This window comes from Vombatus ursinus, unplaced genomic scaffold, assembly GCF_900497805.2.
Source record: "Vombatus ursinus unplaced genomic scaffold, bare-nosed wombat genome assembly UNPS02014798.1, whole genome shotgun sequence".
NCBI lineage: Eukaryota > Metazoa > Chordata > Mammalia > Diprotodontia > Vombatidae > Vombatus > Vombatus ursinus.
In genome coordinates this window covers 28396376-28415822 of record NW_020954576.1, presented here as the reverse complement: position 1 = coordinate 28415822, position 19447 = coordinate 28396376, and the positions used below count along the sequence as shown (strand labels likewise).

Here is a 19447-nt window from a genome sequence, read left to right as displayed (position 1 = left end):
TTAGCTGCATGTTAATTATATCTCAATCTAATATACATGTGCCATGTGCCATGTGTACTTGTGTCTAGATTTATGTGTTTGTATACTTACACATCTGTGTTTGGCATTTTTAGCTAATTCATCTTACTGGTTTATTTATTTATTTTTTTAATGGATAAATTTTGTTTGAACAAAATAAATGTAAAACACACAAAACCAAAGTTTACTTCCTGAGAACAGTTAAGTGAAACAACACAAGAGTGTGATTGCCCTGACTGTACATGCAACGAAACATTTTTATAATTTACTGTTTGTCAACAGAAAATTATCTTATTTTAAAAATTATTTAGTTGATGCTTTTTACACATATGTATATTTATTTGCATGTGTATAGGTATACATACATATACATATATATTCAAATGTGTCTGTGATCTCATAGATATGGGACTTCCCTTCATTGACATAGATCATAATCCATCCATGCCTGCCCATCCTATGGGTTTCTTATCTATGGTCTCCCAAAAGTTTGCCACATGGGGTCCACCCAATGAATTCCTTGCTTTCTCTTGACATCACAAGGCTACCAGGGAAGTACTCTGGCTGTCCATCGGCCATCCCACACACATGGTCAGCCCCTCTTTTCTTCCTGTCATATGATTCCTTGATGGGACCCCTTACTCCTGTTCTTCTTTAGAGTTCCTTGTTGGTTTTATATTTGTTTTATATTACAGCCTGATTTTATATCCACCATGTGCTTTTTTGGTTGATCTCTGTCTGACATTCACCTTTAGTTCTTCAGAGGCAAAGGTGTTCCTGGTCTCACTGACGTATAGCAATACTGGTAAAATGTTAATGCTGAAAGGAGAGACTTGGACTTTCATGGGAAGCCTGGGGTCAGTAAAATAACTGCAATTTCCTGAAAGCAATTCAGCTAGCTCTCTTCTTCCTTTTCAACTCTTGGACTGATTGCCATTCCCAAATATACATATTGTTAGATAGGTTTTATAAGGTGCCCATTCAAATGTATATTTAAATCTGGTCAATAGATTTTCTTCATCCATTTGGTCCTTTTTGTGTGGATGGACAGGCTAAACTACTTTAAGTAACTATAAATCTCTTCCAGCAGTCTCTGCAGTGTCTTGGGACTTGATGCAATAAACACAATGTCATCTGCAAACAAGAGCATATTGAGAACCTCACCAGCTTTATAAGGAATGAATAAATGCTTTTTAAAATAATCAATAGGGGCAGCTAGGTGGCACAGTGGGTAGAGTTCCAGCCCTGAAGTCAGGAGGACCTGAGTTCAAATTTGGCCTCAGACACTTGACACTTACTAGCTGTGTGAACCTGGGCAAATCACTTAACTCTGATTGCCTCACCGAAAAGCAAAAAAAAAAGAAAAAAAAAGATCAATAAACACAATGGGATCTCACATCTTTCAGTTAATTTTGAGATAGTAAAGCTATGTTCTATTGTTGAAGATGCAAAAAATCCTCAATTTGTACATAGATATCTTTCATAAAGATTTTGTGCAGATGGGAGAATAGGCATATCAACTGGTAGTTGTTGATATTCTTTTGCATTCAATCAACAAGTATTAATTAAGCACTTACTATGTTCCAGGCACTGTGCTAGGTGCTGGGGATAGAAATACAATCAATGAAAAAATCCCTTCTTGCAAGAAGTTCACATTCTGAGGGGTGGGGTGGTAGGATGGTGGTGGAACGAGTACATATAAGTATATACAGAATAAATATGAAATCATGTTCATATGCTATGCATTCATATGCCACAATGTATTCAATGATTCCCTAATTATTGTGCACATCATTTGTTTCCAGTTTTTTACCATTGCAAATGGTGCAGCTATGAATATTTTTGTAATAATAAATCTCTTCCTTCTAGAGTTTGGGAAAAATAAGATTCCATTGGGGAGGGGGAGAGAGGAGACTATGATTAAAGAGGGGAATTTCAGAGTTCAAGATAATGGACTTCAAGAAACTTACAGTCTAGTTGGGGAGATTCTTTTCTCCAATGAAGATGGGGAGCATATCAGAAGTCACACTTATTTCTATAGATAAATATACCAGCATACTGTAATATCAACATATGTATACATGTGTTTAATGTGTATGTCAAATTAAATACCCCTTGGGGATAGGACCGATTTTGGTGCTTTGCAATATGGGGTATTCAATAGTTATTGACTTACATATACACATTTTTAGTCTTTGAGATGTAATTATTGATAGCTATCAATGATAGACATCAATGCCAGGTACCCTTTTCCCACCTCAAATTAATGAAGACCCAGGCATTCCTATAGATTCTGTTTTTTGGGGTTTTTTTGTGTGAAACAATTGGGGTTAAGTGACTTGCCCAGGGTCACATAGCTAGTAAGTGTCAAGTGTCTGAGGTTGGATTTGAACTCAGGTCCTTCTGACTTCAAGGTCAGAGCTCTATCCACTGTGCCACCTAGCTGCCCCTTAGATTCTGGAACAAATTCATGCCAACCTCTGGGGCAGGACTTTGAAAGATTGGACAGGTTCTCAACAAGAGAAAGGAGAGGACATTCCAGGCATAGGGAGAAATATGAACAAAATCAAGGAATATGAGAGCACATAGTATGTTGACATTGGGGATGGGTAGGAAGAAATCTATTCTGAGGAGAATTCATAGTGTATGGAAAGGGATAATATGGAAGAAGGCTGAAAAAGCAGGGTGGTACTAGATTTACCAGACTGTGGAAGAAATGTAGTTTCAGGCAGCAGAGTTCCAAGGAATGGTGTGATGTAATAGATAAAGCACTGGACTTGGAGTCAGGAAGGCCTAGGTTCAAATCCCACCCTGGATAATACCTGTGTGATACTTTATTGGGCCTCAATGTCCCCTAATGTAAAATGAGGAGAATGGACTCAATGACCTCCAAGTTTCTTTGTAGTTCCAAATCTACACTCCTGTGAACTTTGTAGGTGATAGGGAGCCCCTGGGGACTTTTTCTTTTCTGCCCCTGGAAATTTTTGAGCAGAAAAGTGACATGACCACTAGGCATACAATACAAACTTTTGTTATTGGGTTGAGGAAGGTAGGTGGCATAGAGAATAGTGTGCTATATTTGAAGTTGGGAAGAGCTAAGTTTGAGTTCTTCTACCTTACAGGAACAAGCTAGTGACGCCTAAGTGACCTTGTCAAATCACTTAATTTTCCTCAGTCTCAGTTTCCTCATCCAAAAAATGAGACACTTCTCACAGAACTGTTGGAAGGATCAAATAAGATAACCTATATAAAGGGCTTTGCCAACCTGAAAGTGATATGTAACTGTTACTATTATTTTATTATGATTAAGAAGATATAAGAAATACCACTCTTGCTGCTATTTAACATTATGGATAAATATATGCAGAATTCCTATGTAAAAATGGGAATTCGTTATTGTTTCCTATTGGTTTCCTATTAGAGCAAATTCAGTTAGATATTCAGACTCACAAAAGAAAGCCTGAGTCTCAAATTCATATAGTTAAAGCAACTGGTGTGGATGAAGGAGAATGGAAAGAAATTTCAATTCAGGCTAATAACATTTTCTTTAGGGCTGGAAGCATGTAATTAGGCAGATAAATCTAATCTTAAACATTGACCTCTCCAATGGTCCTAGCCAGTGTTTGTAATTGGAGAGTTAAGTGGCAGAGCTGATACTAGCAGGCTTGAGAGGCACTTTTTAGCAAAGGCAACACCACTGGTCAGGGGTCAATCTTCAAAAAGGAGAAAGGTCCTGAAAAGAAAAAAAAAATCCACATATTGCCTGAGGTACAGGGCTGTAGTTTGCCTAATGCAAAGATAAACTGTTTTAACATTTGACGTCTGAGAAAGGAGACCTTCTAATGGGCGTTCAGCTCATCAGTTTTGCTGCTTTCTGGATCAGGGACGAGAGCTAGAGGGAATGCATTTCCCTAGTGCTCAGAAGCTTAGCTCAAGAAGAGGCTCAATCTCAGGGTAGGAAGGAGGAAATCCAGGAATCTGAGTGTCTTCTCACTTGTGGACAACTCGAAAGGATTTGAATGGAAAGTAATGATGCCACAGATAAAGGCTGCTGAACACCACCACTTCCTTCCACTCCACTTAACAGCAAGAAGAGCTTCAGGAAGGGGTGTGAGGCAATCAATTAATATCACAGTTTACTCCTTTCCACACACTTCCTTCTAGCGACGTGGACCTCCTCTTTGCTACTTGAATGAGACACTTCAGCTCTCAACTCAGAGAGAGAGACACAGAGAGAGAGAGATAGAGAGAGAGAGACAGAAAGAGAGACAGGGAGAGACAGAGACAGAGAGAAAGAGACAGAGAGAGAGAGAGAGAGACGGAGAGAGAAGAAGGAGGAGAAGGAGGAGAAGAAGAAGAAGAAGAAGAAGAAGAAGAAGAAGAAGAAGAAGAAGGAGAAGAAGAAGAAGAAAAAGAATTTGGGGGTATGTCCCTAGTTAGTGAGCAGGAGAGGGATAAAGGTCCACCAAAGGCAACTGAGGAGTAGACAGGTAAGAAGAGAACCAAAAAAAAAAGTAATATTACAAAAACCCTGAAAGAAGAGAGTGTGTATCCAGAGGTACAGGGTGAGCAACAAACGCTGCAGAGGTATCCAGAAAGATGGATGAGACAACCGTCCCAGGCTCCTTGCTAGAAATTGGATCCTAATATTCTAATTTATGATAATAATCTACCTCAGATCTCAGGATGCGCATTTCTAGGTTCCATCAGCCTCTCCTCTGGAGATGTCTCCTTGTCTCTACTCCAAAGCCTTCTTCCCTGGGACCCTGAAATTTTTGAGCTCCTGGGTACTTTCTACCTCAATAGAAGAGGTTGAGACAGCTAGGTCACACAATGGATAGAGTGCTGGACCTGGAGTCAGGAAGATCTGAGTTCAAATCCTGCCTTAGATACTTACTAGCTGTATGACCCTGGGCAAGTCACTTAACCTCTGTTTGCTTCAAATTCCTCATCTGTAAAATGGAGATAATAATACTACCTATTTCACATTATCGTTGTAAGGATAAAATGAGATCATATTTGTAAAGTTCTTTGTAAAATCTGAAGTGCTATTTACATGTTAGCTATTATTATTAACCCAACAATGAGTGCTGAGTGAAAGGACACCCAGGAGACTGCTTCTCCCTGAAATCCAAATCCTTTTATTCCAAGACTTTTTGGAGTCAGGTTGGGCCCTTGTAGACACCAAATCTACCCCTAACTTGAATTGTTAGTGCATTGGATGTGAATCTTCACTACGAAGTCAAAGTGTGTGTGACTTTTGAAAAGTCACTGACCCTTTCTAGATCTCACATTTGTCAGCTAGAAAACGCTGGGCATTGGACTAGATGACCTTTAATTCCCTCTAGCTGTAAATCCTGGGCTTCTGGGAGTAATACAAGATCTCCCTTAGAAAAGCCAATGCTCTTGGTCACAAGGCACAGCCTCCCCTCCCCTCCCAGGATAAGCACGTTCCAGGTGAGCTTGCTTCTCAAAAGGCAGCCAGCGCTGGGAGCTGAGATCCTTGAGAAGTTGTCAAGCAAAAGGGTGAGTTCTCATCCCTAAAGCATTAATCAATCAACAATCAATAGAGGAGCATTTTTAAAGCGTTTACAATGTGCCAGGCACTGTGCTAACTGCTGGGAATACAAAGAAAGGTGAAACACAGTCCCTGCCTCAAGAAATTCGTAGTCTAATGGGGGAGACAACATTCAAAACACTATGAACATAGAAGATACAGGTACCTTAGAGTGGAAGATACTATCATCTGGGGAATCAGAGAAAGTTGGTGTCTGAGCTGGGTCTTAAAGGAAGCCAGGAATTCTAACAGGCAGAATTGAGGAGGGAGAGCATTAAACAGAGAAAATGAGGGCGCTTTACAGGAGCCTGTCTAACAAAAGAACACCACACTACAATGGAGCGGTATCCCCAGAAATGCCTCTGAATCCAGTGGAAACTGTCAGTACCTCCCTAGACACAGTCCTCATGACCGAGGCGGAATATCCAGGCTGAGTCCCATCGGGGCAAAACCAGGGACGACTTGGAGCAACTAGAAAGAACCATGAATAACTTTCTGAGTGGATGGTGGCTCACAAGACACAAAACTGAAGCCCCATATCCAGCCAGAAAGAAGCTGGCTCACCCACAAGAGACAGCATATGTACTGGGCTGGGAGGACACATGCACTGATTTGAGGACTCCTTTCAACTTGTGTTCAAACAGAGTTACGGCTTTTCATTTCCCTATGCTACCCTCCTCAGTTTGAGGGATCAATGCCCCCAGATAGGGGCACTGGCACTGGCTGGTAGTTTCTGTGCCTCTCCACCAAGCAGATGTCCTGCAAAAACATAGTGAGGCATAGGATTCTACTGGCCATTCAGGGGTGGGGAGCCTGCGGCCTCGAGGCCCCATGTGGCCCTCAAGTGCAGCCCTTCACAGTGAAGTTTGGATTTAGTCAAAGGGTCACACTTGAGGACCTAGAGGGCCACATGGGGCCTCAAGGCCGCAGGTTCCCCAACCCTGTCCACTATTCCCAATAAAAAAATAATATTTTAAAGCCTAGCCAGGCCTGGCACATCATACAGGCTGAAGTAGCTTCATTAACACAGCTGCAGCTGGACAGGGAAGAGTGAGTCATTAATAAGTAAGGTCATTGGAAAAAAATAGGTAACCAGCTTCAAGTGCTTGTCGCTGGGGGCTATTTGAGTGCCAACTCCTCCCCCCTTTTAATTCATGTCAACTAGGAAAGAAAATCTAGACACATTTTTCACACACCTGCTTTCTGAAGGCCTCTTGGGGCCTTTGTGATAGTATTTCACTTATTTTTTTAAATTACATCTCAATAAAGAATCATTCCCATTTAATGGGTGGGAGAATTGAGATGTCTCAAAGGGACATGGATGTGCTGGGGGAAGAATGTGACCCATTCTCTTGGAAGTGACCATGGGCGCCAGTTTGTCCTACTCTCCCTCACTTTACAGATGTGGAAACTAAGGCCCAGGGAGGTTAAGCAACTAGTTCAAGGTCACATGTCAGTGCTCTTTTCAATGTGGTAGACTTAGAATGAGAAGCTTCCAAAACAATGCTTGCAAATCTGTTTCCTGTATCATTGTGCTTTGGGAGGGATTGCAAATCCTGCAGGCCACAAGGAAGTTTACTTTGGGGTCAGGGTGACTCAGTTCTTTAAAAGGTATTTTCAAGATTAATTGTGTTCAAGGTGACGGGAATAAGGGCTAGAAGCTCATTCTCAGCAAGTTTGGTTTCCCAATCTGTTATGGACCACTGATTAATCAGTTTGGGGGTATACTGTCAACCTGAGACAAGAAAGATTGCCCATGGGCAGAGCTCCTGCCTCTGGAATGAACCCAGCAGCTACTCACCTAAGTAAATGTATTTGTCAAAGGACCCTATGACCGCAAGACTTTATTAACAGGTGCCAGCTGTCAGTCACAGATGCATTGTTGTCATGAGTAGAGGTCATTGTTGCTGACAGTGATTGCTGGGTCAGTGAGTATGAGAAAGCAGACTGATCCATGACTGATCCTGCTTTTCCCTGGTGCTCACACGAGAGCTTTTGATTTGTGGCCATAACTGCTGCTTACAACAGGGCATTTGGCCTTCCTGTTACGATACCATAAACTTGAAATAAGATGCCTTAGCAGCAAGACACAGCGGAAGGAGTGCTGAACTTGGAGTCAGTGGATCTGGGCTCAAACCTTGATTCTGCTACTTATTAGCAGGAAGACGTCCCTGGGCCTCAGTTTCTTCATCTGTAAAATGACAAGGTTAGATTAGATAACTTCTGAGCTATAAATCCAGTTGTAAATCTGTGATCTCATGAACATAAATTCCTACTACTCCACCTCTCTTTATTTTCTGTAGGTTGAGTCACTCTGTCCTTAGTTTCACCACTTTGGTTTCCACTATGATTCAATGTCCTCTTGTGGTTTTTTTTTTGTTTGTTTTCCTGCCCTACCTGGCTATAGTGCCTCCTTTCAGCTCACCACCCAGCAGCTGCTTAGATAATAACTGATACTCATTTAGCATTTTAAGATTTATAAATTACTTTCCTCACAATAACCTGTGAGGTGGATAGTATGAGTATTTCTTGCACTGCTTTACAGATAAGGAGACTGAGGCTCAGACTGGTTAAGTGACTTTTTTCATGATCATACAGTAAGTGGTGGAGGTGAGATCATGGCACCACCCTGCGTGGTGGGTATGATCGAGTCCCAGCATCTTTACAGCCCCAGGTTCTATTGCAGAGACCGTTAATTCAATTCTGATGGATAGCCTCCAATCCAGGACATGGTTTTAAAGAGGTCAAGAAGAAAGAGTATTAAAAAAGATCATTAGATTTGGCATTTAATGTTAAGTGTTGCTTGGAATTAAAATGATTTAGAAATGGTAGTGAATTTAGAAACTATAATAATTAACATTTATATAGTGCCTACCTTGTGCCAGATACTGTGCTAAAGGCTTTATAAATATTATCTCAATTGATCATCACAATACCCCTAGGAGTTTTTATTATCCCCATTTTATAGTTGAGGAAACTGAGGCAAACAGAGGTTAAGTGACTTGCCCAGCTTGTATCTGAGGCCATATTCAAACTCAGATCTTCCTGACTCCAGGCCCAATGCTCCATCCATTGTACCACTAAATCCCAGCACTGCTACTTACTACCTAGTTTAAGTTAATTCAAGAAGCATTTATTAAGTGCCTACTATGTGCCAGGCCACTGCTAAGTGCTGAGGATACAAAGAAAGTCAAAAAACATTCATTGCCCTCAAAGATCTGATAATCTAATGGGGGAGACAACATGTAACCAACTATGTACAAACAAGATATATAGAGGATAAATTGGAGACAATCTCAGAAGGAAGGTATATTAATTAAGGCAGTCTTGGAATACTTTCAGAAGGTGGGCTTTTAACTGAGACATGAAGGAAGCCAAGGCAGTCAAGAAGTGGAGATGAGGAGGAAGAGTATTCCAGGCATGAAGGACAGCCAGTGAAAATACCTGGAGATGGAAGATGGAGAGTGATGTGCAAGATGGAGCAAGACGGCCAGTGTCAATGGTTGCAGAGTATGTTGAGGGGCATGTAATACAAGAATACTGGAAAGGTAGGAGGGGAGAGAGCTTATAAAGGGCTTTAAAAGCCAAATAGAGGATTGCATTTTTGATCCTGGTGGTAACAGGGGGCCACTGGAATTTATCGAATGGAGAGGAGAGTGACATGGTCAGACCTGTGCTTTTGGAAGATCAATTTTCCATTTGAGTGGAGAATGGACTCAAGTAAGGAAACGCTTGAGATAGGGGGACTAGCCAGAAGGCAATTAGCCCAGAGGTGAGGTAATGTGGGCTCACACCATGGGGGTAGCAATGTCAGAAGAAAGAAGGGGGCACGTATGAGAAGTAGAAATGGCAGGACTTGACAACTGATTGTGGCGACACTTGAATCACAAGCTTGGGATGGTGGTACCCTCATCAGGAAAAGGAGTATTTTTTGTAGGGGAGATAATGAGTTCAGTTTTAGATACATTGAGTTTAAGATGTCTATGAGATATAAAATAGGCAGTCAGAGATGCAAGACTGGACATTAGCAGAAAAGTTGAAGAGAGAGATCTGAGAATCACCTCTACATAGAGACAGTAATTTAATCCATGGGAGCTGATGAGATCTCCACTGTAAAATAGTATAAAGGGAGAAGAGGAGAGAGCTCAGGACAGAGCCTTGGGGGATCCATGGTTAGCAGGTGAAACCTCGATGAAGATCTAGCAAAGGAGACAGAAAAAGATGGTCAGAGAGGTAGGACGAGAACCAGAAGAGCCGAAGAGTCATGAAAACCCAGAGAGAAGAGAGTATCAAGGACAAGAGAGTGATCAATAGTGTCAAAAGTCAAGAAGAATGAAAATTGAGGGAAGACCATTAGATTTGGTCATTGATAATTTTGGAAAGAGTAGCTTCAGTTGAATGGTGAGGTCAGACAGCAAAGAGTTAAGAAAAGAGTGAGAGGAGGAAAAGAAATGGAGGTACCAATTATAAATAGTACTTTTCAAGAGGTTTAGCCATGAAAGGGAAATGATATAGAATAATGGCTAGAGGGGATGGGTAGGTCAAGTGAAGGTTTTTTGAGGAAGAGGGAGATGTGGACATGTTTGTAAGCGGTAGGAAAGCAGCCAGGAGACAGGGGAAAATTGAAGATAAGAGAGGATATGATGAAAGAGGGGGCAATCTGCTGGAGATGGGATGGAATGGGATCACTTGGTGCATGTAGAAGAGTTTACCTTGACAAGAAGGGTCATGTGGGACTAGGGTAAAGGAAGAGATCTGAGTGTTGTGGGAAGAGGTGGAGGGAAAAAGAGGGAGCTCTCAGCAAATGGCCTCAAGATTATTTTTTTTTTAGTGAAATATGTGCTTAGCTGAGAAGGAAGGGGAAGGGAGAGTCATGGGATATTTGAGGATAAAAAGCTTTGGAAAAGCCACTATAGCAAGCAGTATAGAGAACTGATTAGTGAAGTGTAAATGGATTGCCTTGTCATGTTGAGGGCATGTATCAAAATTTTTGGAGGGGAGAGCAGCTAGGTGGCACAGTGAATAGCATCAGCCTTGGAGTCAGGAGGACCTGAGTTCAAATCTGATCTCAGACACTTACTAGCACTTACGAGTGTGACTCTGGGCAAATCATTGAAACCCAATTACCTCAAAAATAAATTGAGATGGACCCCATCAGCAAGGTTTTGTGATTTTCTTCTGTCTTTTTTTCAGCAGCACAGAAGTAGGAGCAAAGGAAGCAAATGGTGGGAGTAACCCAAAGCTTTGACTGGGCAAGCTAAGATCATCAATAACAGAAAGGGATCAGGAACTTGAGAAAAGCAGTCAAGGTAAAGTTGAACTGGTTCACCAAGGGTTTGAGACGGGCAAGGAAGATGGAAGCCAGTGCAAGGGTAATGACTGGGGAAAGAATTGTGTAATGGAGGGATCAGAGGTCATAGTGAGGATGAAGAACAGGGTAAAGAAATGCAATGCAGAGGGAGAAATGAAACACTTGTGGGTTATGACAGTATTGAGGGTATGTCATCTCTATATGTAGCTGTTGTGGGGTGGAGGAGTAGGTCATGGGAAATGAGTAAGTTGAGAACTTGGGAGGTCAGGATGTTGAGGGAGAAGCAATATGTAGGTTGAATTACTTTAGTATGAGAGTAGGAGAAGGGGAGGAAAGAACCACTGTTAGCCAGGCACTGAACTTATCAAGGAAGGAAGGAAGGAAATTATCCTGGAGTGGTGATTTTGGGTAGGTCAGCTGAACCCTGGGCCTTAGTTTCGTCATTGACAAAATGAGGCCCAGCTGACCTCTCTAATCCTTTCTATTCTAAATCTATCATTTTATGATCTGGTTTAACCTTCTCATTTTACAGATGCATCTGAGACCCATAGATGTTGGGTGACGTGCCAAGATCACACAGGCAGAAAATAGCAGACTCAAGATTTGAACAGAGTACTTCTTTCTATTACACTGTTCAACAAATGAAGTTGCTGTTTAATTGGAGGACCAGCCTAGTTAATATCAGAGTAGCTCACCACCAGGTTGGATGGAGGGTAATGACATGTTTTGAATATAGCAAGTTATAAGAAACCATTTAATAGTGTGTTTTGTCTTCCATCATTAGATTGTAAGCTCCTTGAGGGCATGGACTGTCTGTATTTGCATCCTTAGCATTTAGTACAGTGCCTGGCACATAGTGCTTAATGAATGTTTGTTGGCTATTGACTACTATTAATAAGGCATCAGAGAGTTGCTGTCAACATCAGTATAGAGGATCCACTTGACAAACACTGAGAACTAGCTTGGAAACAGAGTTAATTGAACTACTTAAGAAACCAAATGGAATGGCTGCGGCAGGTCCTGTAGTCAAGGAGGACAGAGCAGTTGAAAGAGGGCTAGATCTGGAGTCCAAGGAACTGGATTCAAATCCTAGCTTTGCTCCTTACTGCATCCCTTTGTCTCTCCAGGCCTCAGTTTCTTTTGTAAAATGGAGTTGAGCTAGATGACCTCTTTGGTCTATTCCAGTTTTAAATCTAAGATCACGATCCTATGATGCTGTAGCATGTGATATGTTTTCTTCCTAGCACAGCCACTTCCCTCCTAAAGGTCTCAATTTTCCCATCTATTAAATGGGAATGATGCTCTATAAAGGTGACAAAATGAATGAGATGATATGGCAAAGACCACCACATAGGACATATTTTTTGCTAGGTCAGTTTTCTTTCTTAGTGGCCAAATGAAAATAATGACTAAGAAAAAATAATTACCCTTTTTACTTTGTAGAGCATTAAAAAATTTTTTTCCAAGGGCTTTGATGGTTATTATCTCATTCTCTTTCCACAGCATCTCTGTTAAATAAGTGGGGGTATTTTGCACATGAAGAACAGAGATCAACAATTACTGCATTTTCATGCTGCTCAAATCCCAGTCCAGTGTTCTTTCTACCAAGTCACTTCTTGGAACTGAAAATGCTTGTAATTCCAAAGCCAAAGATTTGATTCATCTGTGTTTTCCCATGAACACCTTGTACCTGGAATTGATGACTGCTTGGGGATGAGAGAGGGTAACAGAGATGGGAAGCCTGTTGTAACTCTGCACGTTGCATATGAGGAGGTGCCAAGGAGGAGAGGGCAGTTGGTTTCTAGAGGAAAAGCTAGGAGACAGATAATAAAAAGAAATGGTCTTCTTCAGGGCCCATGGTACAACCCAGGGCTTTTTGCCTGGTGGGGCCTATAGGAGCACCTGAAATACTAATGACTCTTTAGGGTTAATCAGTTGACCTCATCTCCAATTAATCTGTAGCCTAGCTCGGGGAGTTTGGGAGGCTTTGCAGATGTAACCTATGATGTCAGTGCAAAGAAATGTGCACTTTACATTTACAATCTACAATTACATATTGCAGATGTAAAGTACTATGTCAGGGAAAGGGGCTATTCGAGACTTCTAACCAAAGACCTGTCTCTGCACAGTCAAAGCCAGGTCTGCCTTAAAGAGCAAAGTGTAAAACACACTTCAAAGAACATGTTGGGTGACTTGGTGAGCCCTAAGTTCTACTCCAGAGTTGCTGAACCTTGGTCATCTGATCCTTCAGTCTTTTGCACAGAAGTGCTAACCTAAGTGGGGAGGAAGGTTGTCTTGAGTGACCATACAGAGATCAGAGGTCAAACGTTGAGTAGGGGAGCTGCTAATGATGCAGTTTGGCCGGAATGTAGCATGTGAAGCAGAGTAATGCAAAATAAAATGGGAAAAGTAGCTTGGAGCCTGACTGTCAAGGACCTTAGGTGCCAGGGTAAAAGAAAGCAGAATTGTTCTGCTTTCAGCAAAAGCTGGATGGCCACCCACCCAACCACCCATCCACCCACCCATCCATCCATCCATCCATCCATCATTTATTGTTATTGTGAATAATAGCTAGCATTTATATAGCCTTTTAAAGTTTGCAAAGAGCTTTACAGATATTATCTGATTTTATCCTCACAATAGCCTTGGGAGGTACATGCTATTATTAGCTTCATTTGACAGATGAGGAAACTGAGACTGACAGAGGTTAGGTGACTTGCCTGAGGCCACATAGTTTTTCAGTGTTTGAAGCTGTACCTTAGGACTTGGACTCAGGTCTTCCTGACATCGGGTCCACTGCACTATCTACTGTTCCACTTGATTACTCATCATGAGCTGAGCATTGTACTAGGCACTGGTGACACAAAGACAAGAGCGAGACAGTCCCTGCCTTCACGCAGCTTACAGTGTAACAGGAGAAACTACCTGTATGTATATAGGTATACATAAAACAGAGCAGCTAGGTGGTACAATGGTTAGAGTGCCAGGCCTGGAATAAGGAAGACTCATCTTCACGAATTCAAATCCAGCCTCAGACACTTGCTAGCTGTGTGGTCCTGGGCAAGTCACTTAACCCTGTTTGCCTCAGTTTCCTCATCTGTAAAATGAGTTGAAGAAGGAAATAGCAAACCACTCCAGTATCTTTGCCAAGAAAACCCCAAATGGCATCACAAAGAGCCAGAAGCAACTGAAAATGACTGAACAGCAACAAATATATAAAATTCATGAGTAGGTAGATATAAAAATATATAGAAAACAGATACAAAAGGGCAATCAGGGAAGGCCTCATGCAAAAAGATGGGGTAGGTTGTAGGAAAGAATTCTTGTTCTTGTATGAGTTAGACTAGGGCCCACTGAGGTCCCTTCTAAATGAGATTCTGAGCTTGGAGAGGAAAGGTTTAGGACTAATTGCCTGGCCTGAAGAATAACCCGCATTCTACAATAATAGATTTAAAACTAGAAGTGATCTTAGAGGATGCTGCATCCAACCCACGCCTTTAGGAAACTGAGGCTGAGCAGGGTGCACTTACTTGCCAAGGGATATTGAGCTAGGAGGTATCCGAGAAAGGTTTTAAACTCAGGTCTCACCTGACACTATGCTATGCAGCATCCCACCTTAAAATCGAGCAGCACAACTGCGTCATGCAAAGAACTATTGATAATAGACTAATGAAGTTAAAAAAATTTGTAGTGTGACATAATCAGTCAACACCTTCAGCATGTTAACTGAGCATCTACTTACTTTAGGCACTGGCCTAATTCCTGAAAGCAGCACCAAAGATACAATTCTTATCACTATGATAGCACTTCAGCTCAGAATTGAAATTTGGAAATTCAAAGGGAGGCAAATTCTTTCCTTTCCCTAGTTTAATTTCTCTCAGATCTTCCTTGGAAGTTCTTCTGTAAGCAGTGTCCAGTGGTTTTGACCTTGAGTCTTGTTGATATAAACACTGTGATTTCACCTTTCCAATTCCAGACCTTAAATTGCACTTAGAAAGAATATGACCTGAGAGCAAGTGAGAGGTAAGGTCTGAGTATTGGTTGGGAAACATGGCTATATCCATAGCTCTGAAAATTACTTCATGCTGATTGAGGGCTCCCTGCCTCAAATTGGTTGTTCCCATTGTCAATGAAGAGCAATGACTGTAGGTGCGGTGAAGGTTAACTTTCGGAAAGCATCACGCCATAAGAGCATAGATCTAGACTTGGAAGGAATCTCAGAGTCTAACTCCATGATTTTACACATGAGGAAACTGAGGCCCAGTGGCTGCAAGTATAAATGTCAAAGGTGGATTTTAACCTGCTCCTCTGACTACCCCTTTGTAATGAACCTTACTCTAGCTGTCCTTTCCCACCATCACACCTTGACTCAGGCTGGTTTCCTTCTCTGGTCATGTCCACCAGTCTAAGTTCCAACCTTCTTTCGAGACCCAACTTCAGTTCTAACACCTCAAAAAAATCCTCTCCTAAACTACCACGGCCCTCAGTGATTCTTTACTCTTCCGAACATCTTTGGCATTTGTTGCTTACACCACTCACTGACTCCTTGGCATTGATTACTATATATATATATATATATATATATAAATATATATACACACACACATATATATACACATACACATATACATGTATATACATATACACATGTACACACACACACACACATGTATATAATATATGCATTTTCCCCCATCTACATTCAAAGACATATTTTCTGTCTCTTTGTGTTCCCTGTGCCTAATCTATAGATGGTACTCTAAAAAGGTTTGATGTTCATGATAATGATGATGTATGACAGATTTCCCAAGTGAGTCTTACAGTCACCTTTTCTTTGAAGGAAATGTGCCAGAAAACCTATATAGTACCACTGTAGTAAGGAGAAAAATATGGCAATCTAAACACCTAACTATTCCATTCCATCTCCTTTTAGATCTACAATCTTGCTTGAGATTGGTGGCTCAGACAATGGTGTGCTTAACACCATGTCAAGCGAGGCACCATTCTGCTGAAAATAAAACAGGATTAGAAAGTAAAGAAAGAAGATCCTCTCTTCTCTTCTCCTGCCTTCTCCTCCCTTCTCCTCCCTTGCCCTCCCCTCCCTTACCTCCTCCATCTCCTTCACTCCCCTCCTCTGCCCCTTCCTCTATCCCCTCTGTTACTCTCCCCTCCATTCCTCTCCTCTCCTCTTGTTGTGGGAGCCTAGCAACAAGGAATGCCACCAGTTCCACAAAACTGAATATTGATGCAAGAGCATCACTCATTTGTTCCCTTTTCCAAGCTTCCCTCCTCATTCTTAGCATAGTGTATGTGACACCAAGAGAAAAATTCATGCAAGGCCATTAATGCTGTGTCCTAGAGGATGGTATTGGAGAATGAGGGCACTCTAAGTCTTGGTCTGGTTTTTAGGGTCAATTCCAATTTTCTAAATCATTAATTTTCATTTTTAAGTCAGCATAGCAAATCATTGTATGAATATGAAAAACAGAAGGTTTCTCTCTTTACTTTGCAGAAAAATCCAATGAATAATAATGAGAACTAACATTGATCTAGCATTTTAAGGTTTACAAATTGCTTTATAGAAATTATCTCATTGGATCCTCACAATAATCCTGTGAGGTAGGCTTTATATGATCATCCTCATTTGACAGATGAGGAAGCTGGATCTGGAAGAGGTAAAGCAACTTGCCCAAGGTCTCACAGCCATCCAAGGTCAGAGACAGGAACTCAATCTAACTCCCAATCTAGCATACTATCTATTCTGTCAACTGGCTGCTTCCAAAGAAACAGCCAGACATATGTAATGCAAATATAATGAGAAGAATAACTTCTGGCAGGAGTTGAGGTTGAAATGTCTTCTTTGGCTAGGATATGGTTGCTACAGTTTGCAAGGGGATGTTGTTAGATTTCTTCTTTTCTTCTTTTTTGGTGAGTATGCATTGGGAGAGTTTATTTAAGAACCAGCCAACATCCTGAAGGTCCTCAGGCCACCTCAGGTATGGTTGCCTCTGCACAAAGACTCGAATAGGTGGGTATTTCATCAACTGATACTGGGAGAGGGATCCAGCTACCACCATGATAAGGACGTCTTTAAGATCAGAGAAGTATCTGCTCTGGGCGAAATTGAAAGCTTCAATGCACCAACCATCTTTGAGGAAATGCCTCGTCACAATGCAAATAGTCTTCCTGCTACTCCAAATGGCGTCCTGGATGTTGCTGATGTGGTCCTCTCCTGGGAGGAAGTCCCTTTCCTCAAAACACAGGTTAAATCTATTTTCAGCATTGTACCGGGAGTCCAAGTGATTGAGGAGTGCATTCTGGACCCATCCAAAGTCTTTATTACTGAAGCACAAATATGCATCATATTTGTGCTGGTCCTCTTCTACTCCCTGGGGATGGTTTTTGAATGACAGTCTCAGGACCATCTTATGCCAGAGGGAAAAACAGTGCCCACGGAATTTTGTGAACATCATAACTGCTGTGAGGAATAGAGTCAAGGTAGTGGTGAAGAAGATGAAAAGTGAAAAATTAATTAATTTTAGGGCTTCCTCTTCATCACAGCCCTCTGTGGAAATTGAATAGAGTGAGACCCCAGAGAATGAGTCAGGGTATGTGCAGTAGACATCCTCAGGGGACCCCAACATGGTGACATTGGTTTGGTTCAGCCAAAGGATAAAATTTCTGGTTTCACACTCACAGATATATTTGTTGTGGGTTATAGCTAGGTGGCTCAGTGATGCAAATATGGTAGGGTCAGGGGATAGCAGGTGGTTGTGGGATAAAAGCAAGACTCTTAAATTTTCAGGTAGAACACCAGGAGATAGAGAGGTCAGCCTGTTGCCATCCAGGCTAAGGATTTGTAACACAGTCAGATCACTGAAAACACCAGGTGGAAGGAAATCAAGGTAATTATTATTCAGGAAGAGGACTTTAAGATAAGGAAGTCTTTTAAACACATCCCAACATGATCCTGCTTGCCAGACCAGTTGCAGCATATTTTCTGAAAGATAAAGCTGCTCTATGGTATGGTTCTTTGAAGGACCATACTGTTGGTGACAAAAGGAAAATCGATTTTGATTTAAAATGAGAAACTTCAGACCTGGAATCTGGAGAAGAGTATAAAGATCATTCAGATTTTCCAACCTGTTTTGTGCTAAATCAAGGAATTCAGCAATTATGTGGACATTTTGAAAATCTACCAATTTATTGCCACTTAGGAAGCTCGTATTTAAATTGGGAAGAAAATTAACTGTTTTAATAGCATTATCACGAAGATCCAAAGTTTCTAAATTTTTCAAATGTTTGAATGTCTTCTCCTGAATCATCCCAATATGATTTCTTTGTAGATCAATATAAGCAACTTTATGCAGTCCATAAAAATCAGATTGGTAGAGTTCTCCCAGCAAGTTATAGGACAGATTGAGAACCTGGAGACTGTCAAGGCCATAAAATGCTTCTTTAGCAATCTTGTTTACCTTGTTATGTGAAATGCTTAAAACTTTCAACTCTTTGAGGGTCTCAAACAGATGAAAGTTTAGGGAGAAGATGTGGCCGTGTGAAATATCCATGTTTATCACTGAACTCATGCCCAGTGCAGCAAATGTGTCTTGGTCAGGTTCCTTTAGGTTATGAAAACCAAATCCTGCACCCATGACATGGTAGTCAAGAAGCAAAGAAGAAATCTTGGTTGCATTGATAGCACGACCAAAGTCTCGCATGATGTCTACTGTCCAGCCATTGTCTGAGACATCCAGGATCTCAAGGAACATACTTTTGAAAGGATTCATGCACTCTTCCCAGTTGACTGAGATGCTTCTGTAGAGGCTATTGGAAGCAAGATTAAGCAAAGAGAATCTTTTCCCTTGGAGGGGCTCAAGATCTCTTTCACATACAAGCGATATTTCATTCAGAGACAAGTCTATGGATTCCAAAGATTCCAGATCTCTAAAAGAAGGATGAAGGTGGAGACTTTGGATATGATTTTTAGATAGATCCAATATAGCCAAAGAACTTAAATTTCTAAAATAACCATCTTTTAGAATGGAATCTGAGAAACCACAGTAAAATAGCCTTAATTCAATCAAGTTGGGCAAGCCTTGAAAAGCATCAGTATGCAAAAACTGAATGTTACTATGGCCAATATCCAATACTGTAAGTTTGGGCAAGTTTCTGAAAGCTTCTCTCTCGATTATCAGAGGAGTGTACTGAGTTCCTAGCTCTAGCAACTGAAGCTTCTCCAATAGAGGGAATGAAGCGGCATTCACTACCCTGATGTGGTTAAAACTTAACAACAGGTTAATGGTGGTGTTTGGCACTTGGGGAACTTGGGTGAGGTTGCAGGAACGATATAAGGCAATTTGTCCGTCGGCTGAGCAGGAAGGAATTCCGAACACAGAAGAGGCTTCAAATACCAGTCCCAAGAGAAACGCAAGGAGGCGGCCCATTGCAATCCTAGAGAGAGTAAAGGAAAGATCAAAACAGACTAGGCTATATATTAAGAAGATCATAGGAAGGGTAGGGAACGCAAAGTTAGATGACGTGATTCCTGCAGACAGTGACGC

General features: G+C 41.3%; 1 protein-coding gene across 2 annotated transcripts in view; it reads right to left on the bottom strand.

The window, feature by feature from the left end:
* Positions 1–340: 340 nt before the first annotated feature.
* LOC114049959 (toll-like receptor 5) overlaps positions 341–19447 on the bottom strand; it is a 72073-nt gene continuing 52966 nt past the window's right edge. The window contains exon 3 of one of the 2 annotated variants that reach the window (XR_003569918.1): positions 341–1152. Coding sequence is in view for 1 of the 2 variants with exons in the window: in XM_027871441.1 (XP_027727242.1) it covers positions 16751–19330 (2580 nt within the window). In the remaining variant the exon portion in view is untranslated. Of the gene's footprint in view, positions 1153–16513; positions 19338–19447 lie in introns of those variants that run through there. The other variant, XM_027871441.1, reaches the window with a different exon arrangement.